This window comes from Theobroma umbraticum, unplaced genomic scaffold (genome assembly GCF_002168275.2).
Source record: "Theobroma umbraticum cultivar Fairchild unplaced genomic scaffold, ASM216827v3 scaffold_30.0, whole genome shotgun sequence".
Taxonomy (NCBI): Eukaryota; Viridiplantae; Streptophyta; class Magnoliopsida; order Malvales; family Malvaceae; genus Theobroma; species Theobroma umbraticum.
The window spans coordinates 2,713,832-2,718,756 of NW_018397254.1; the positions used below are offsets into that span (position 1 = coordinate 2,713,832).

Sequence of the window (4,925 nt, forward strand, 5' to 3'; positions counted from 1 at the left end):
AGCGTGCCTCCACGACTACGTTTAAACCCATGCGCGCAGTTTTTGTGCCTTCCGACCAATTAAATGCGACCACGTGAGATATACCTTTATATTTTTTTATTGGGCTAATTTGCCCTCTCAGATATCGTGACCGTACTAAAAGTCTTAAAAGGAATATGAATATGCTTAGTGCTTACGGTCGCCTAATACGATTTGTTCCAGTGTATGGGGTCCGAATCTTCGATTTCATAGCTTCCTTCTTGGAAAAGTACGATCGATCCAAACATTTTCTTAACGAATCAGAATAATGAAAAAGACGGATGTATCCATTCATAAATGAACAAATAAGGAAAAAAGCAGGGGTAAAAAGGGCAATCCAGTGGAATTATAAGCAAAGGTAAAGATCAAAGATTACATTACACCGAGAAGTACAAGAAAACCGGCCCAAAAAAGTGACAGAGAAAAAGCCGATGCGAGCGGGGTGTTGTCACGTGCGGACGTCATTACTTCCGTCGGTAAATTAAAAACTTAATTATCAAGCCAAGAAGGGTCCCATGTTGCTAACGTGGATAGTTCCATCACCGTTTATCGAAGAATTCCCTCCTCTTTTCATTCTTGAGTCGAAGTCACGCAAAAGGACAGTGGCCTCAGTACAGGTGGCATCCGAGCTGGACTTATGAACTACCACGATTGGGGATCAAGCGACACGTGGTAGTAATTAAAGTTAACCAGCGGGAGTGTGTAGAAGTAGAATGCATTTGGATGTAAGAAAAACTGGTCAGCGCGGGCAGACTCATCGGGCAGGCGTTACTCACGCCATGTGACCCCCCCTTTTTTCATTTTTTATAGTTTCCCCTCTCCCTTTGCGTACAATAGATGCGCGGTTTCGGTATTATATAAAATTAAAAAATAATAATAAAGAATATTAATTAATCTAAAATTTATGTATATATATATAAGAAGGAGCATAGAAGAGGAGAGGGTAAAGAACAAGGCGTGCGTTCTTTTTCTAGAGAAAACAAAAACAAGGAAAAACAGGAGGGAGAGAAGGAAAAGTTTGGTAGGGGTTGTTAATAGCGATTTAGTCGAAGGTATACAAAGTGGAAGAGTTTTTAGAGTGTCTGGCATTTGGCTTTGTTTGATTCAGCCGAGAGCGTTGTTGGTTTCCTAGGTCTTTGGTGACACATAAAGGGTTGTTTTTTGAAGCTTTTTCTTTAGTGAGGTTTTCAATCTTTTTTGGGTTCTTAAAGAGACAGCAAACCAAGCAGTAAAAGAAGAAGAAGAAAGAAAGAAAGAGTAGAGAAAAATGGAGTGGCATGCTTGTCTTGATGAATACGAGAAGCTTGTTAGAAGGATGAGCACTCCCAGGTTTGTAGTCTTCGTTTCTTCTTTTCAAATCAAACAATATTTCACAACTTTTTTTTCTCTTGTGAGTCAGTGATTTTGCAACAAAAGGAAAGAGGCGTGGGTTTTCCTGTTGGTTTTGCCTTATAGCTTGTGCTTCCTGGGAGTCTGGGTTTGAGCTCTTTTTGCTTTCTTGATTTTCGCCATGATCATATGTTTTAAAAGCCAACAATTTCTTTTCATTTGTTTTCTCTTGCTTTCAGTGTTCTCCTCTGTTCTGGATTCAAGGTCTCTGTTTTCTCCTGGTTTTTCAGAGTTCTCTTTCCTCCTAATTTGGAACAATATCTCTACAAACTTATCGATACTAGTTAGCAAATTTTAATTTCTAAACTTTAACTGATAGTCACAAATTTTAATTTACAAATTTACAAATATTATCATTTCACAAAATTTCATAATAATTCTTTGACATTTTTTTCCTAATATTTTCTGGAAGCTTTCAAAGTGTTCCTTCCTCAGGCTTTTCGAAGATCTCTTTCATTAAACTTTTCTTGCTTCTAAAATTTGAAAATTGAGAAAACCTTGCTAAGGAAATGAATTTCGGTGACTTGACCTTTCCTTGCTTTTTATTGTTTTTACAGGGTCGTGATCGACAATACCGTCTGCCCCACTGCGACTCTTGTCAAGGTTAGCTCCCACGAAACCCTTTAAATATGAACGCACCGAAAAATTTGTCGTCTTTTCTTTATTATTGCCCAAAATTTTGACTTCTGGGTGTCCTTTTTTTCCCTTTGATTTTTCAAAGCCTTTGACTCAGTCTTTCCTCTTGCTTTGATTCCTCAGGTTGATAGTGCTAGAAGGTACGGAATTTTGTTAGACGCGGTTCAGGTTTTAACAGATCTGAATCTTTCAATTAAGAAGGCTTACATTTCATCTGATGGCCAGTGGTTCATGGATGGTAAGCTCACTTTACAAATAAAAAAAAAGATTTTTGAAATAAAGTTTGTTCTTTTAGCATGTTACTATTTCTGGGTCTTACTTGAAATTTCTGTTACTAACATTTTCCTTTTGGGGTTTGTAGTTTTCCATGTGACTGATTTAAACGGAAACAAATTAACGGATGAGAGCGTTATTAGCTACATTGAGCAGGTAGTTCTTACACTTATTAATAATGGGATGCCCTTTATTGTAGCTTAATCTGCCATAAAACTGATTTTATTTTTGTCTGCTTGGCAGTCCCTTGAGACCACTCATCGCGATAGGAGCCAAGGGTTTAATGGCTTAACGGCGTTGGAATTGACGGGAACAGATAGAGTTGGTCTTTTATCAGAAGTATTTGCAGTTTTAGCTGACTTGCAATGCAATGTGGTAGAAGCTAAAGTGTGGACTCATAATGGTCGAATCGCCTCTTTAATTTATGTAAAAGACTGCAATTCGGGGTTCCCTATTGAGGACTCGCAGCAAATTGACAGAATCGAAGCACGATTAAGGAATGTTTTGAAAGGAGATAATGATATTCGTAGCGCGAAAACTTCAGTTTCTATGGCGGTAACACACACTGAGAGAAGGTTACATCAAATGATGTTTGCAGATCGTGACTATGAAAGAAAGCCTATTTTGCAACATAGGGCAGATTCTCCTGTGGTCACTGTGCAAAATTGGGTGGAAAGGGGTTATTCAGTTGTGAATGTTCAGTCCAAGGATCGAACCAACCTTTTGTTTGATGTAGTTTGCACATTGACAGATATGCAATATGTTGTGTTTCATGCCACTATCAACACAGCTGGGGATAAAGCATATCTGGTACTTAATTGTTTCATTATTTAATCTTCTTTAAGAATTTGGTTACATGACTTCAGTTTATAGACTTCAATTTGTTTACTCTTCTTGCAGGAATTCTATATTAGGCACACAGACGGAACCCCAATTAGTTCAGAACCTGAAAGACATCGTGTAATCCAATGCTTGCAAGCTGCAGTTGAAAGGAGAGCATCTGAGGTATATTCTATTCCAAGTCATTTCTCTATTTGACGGTTGAATCTTTAATTTTTAATGTTTGTCCAATATTCCAAAGACTGATGCATTAGTTGTGTGATTTCAGGGTGTAAGGCTGGAGTTATGCACTGATGATAGGCAGGGTCTATTAGCAGATGTGACCCGAACGTTTAGAGAAAACGGTCTTAACGTGACAAGAGCCGAGATATCAACCACGGGGGACGTGGCTAAGAACGTTTTCTATGTAACGACGCAATTGGAAACCTAGCAGATCCCAAAATCATTGAAGCAGTGAGACAAAAGATTGGTTTAGGGAAGTTAAAAGTAAAGGAGTTGCCATTGATTTATCATCAAAAGGCTGAAAGGGAGGAGCAGGCAGTAGGGGTTGGTGGGACAGTGTTGTTATCACTTGGGAGCCTAGTGAGAAGGAATCTGTACAATTTGGGTTTGATTAAATCCTATTCTTGAAGTGGAAACTCCAGGGCAGCAAATTGGTAGGAAACTCTTTGGTTGGCATGTGGCATATTCTTTGCTTCAGGTTTGGGCTTTGGCCTTTGTGTACATATGAAAAAGGTGGAATTTGGTGACAGTTGTTGCTCTAGGTGGGTTTGGTTGGCTGAATTGACAGAACCACGGAGAGAAGATTGGGAGGCAGCTCCACCAATTTTTTTATTACCCCCAACGCTTGGTTTAGGGGAAGGGAAGATTTGAATGGGAAGAGGGAAAACAGAACAAAAGTTAAAAAGATATTGGTGGGGTTTGTGAATTGTGCTATAGATTTGTTGCTGTCAGAGAGAAAGAAGATTAGGTAGAAGAAAAATATGGTTTATTATACACAAACATTTGTACATAACGACTTTTAAGTATTAATTATAATGGTTGACTTGATTTTTTCTATATACTTCTGTCTACTATTTTCTGCTTGGGTCCATTTGTTTGAAGGAAGAATCTAGTGTTTCCTTTGATTATATTATGCAGACATAAGGTCCGACCTTGTAGATTAAAGGAATCCTTTGCCCAAAGGGTAATCCATCCAGATGCTTCTTCTCTAATCACCACGTCTAGAAGTAATACCTAAGCAAGTTGGAACCAATCAAAGCAAAAAAAGAAAAACATTAGGAACAAATGGTTGATTTCCAAATGGACAAAGCATGTTTTTATCTCAACTGGTTTTACTCATAATGAAGGTAATTACACCTCTTCCAAATATTGTAAAAATATTAGTATAGGCGGGGGAGTACAACTAGCACCTGTCCACCCAAGCAACTACTATGAACCAACCCAGTGGCCTAAAATCCCAAGTTCGAACGTCAAATGTAACTAGAGTCGAGCTGGTTCTTTCATGCAATTGGCCAGCCATTCAAACAGGTTGGGGAAGGTTAGGTCTAGTGTGCCTAACTTTTTAGAAGCGGTAGAGTTACTACAAAGTCTTCAACAATTTAATAGCTGCATAGAATAGCAGTTATGGAAAGCAATTTATTGGGGGATGGTTTTCAATTATGAAATCCTAACGGTTTGTACCTGCTGCCGCCCCTATTACCTTATAAAGCCTGGTTAAATCTTTACACCTTTCCTGCTACAAAGTTAAAAGAGTTTGCCCACCATAA

At 38.5% G+C, this 4,925-nt stretch overlaps 1 protein-coding gene across 1 annotated transcript; it reads left to right on the forward strand.

Annotated features, from left to right (window-relative positions):
• The first annotated feature begins 938 nt into the window (after positions 1 to 938).
• On the forward strand, positions 939 to 4,215 carry LOC110421627 (ACT domain-containing protein ACR8-like). The gene is given in 8 exon segments (XM_021435260.2): positions 939 to 1,347; positions 1,965 to 2,010; positions 2,167 to 2,281; positions 2,405 to 2,472; positions 2,560 to 3,126; positions 3,217 to 3,321; positions 3,425 to 3,563; positions 3,566 to 4,215. Coding segments are annotated over 8 exon segments (1,323 nt in total). The 5' UTR covers positions 939 to 1,285; the 3' UTR covers positions 3,787 to 4,215.
• Positions 4,216 to 4,925: the final 710 nt, after the last annotated feature.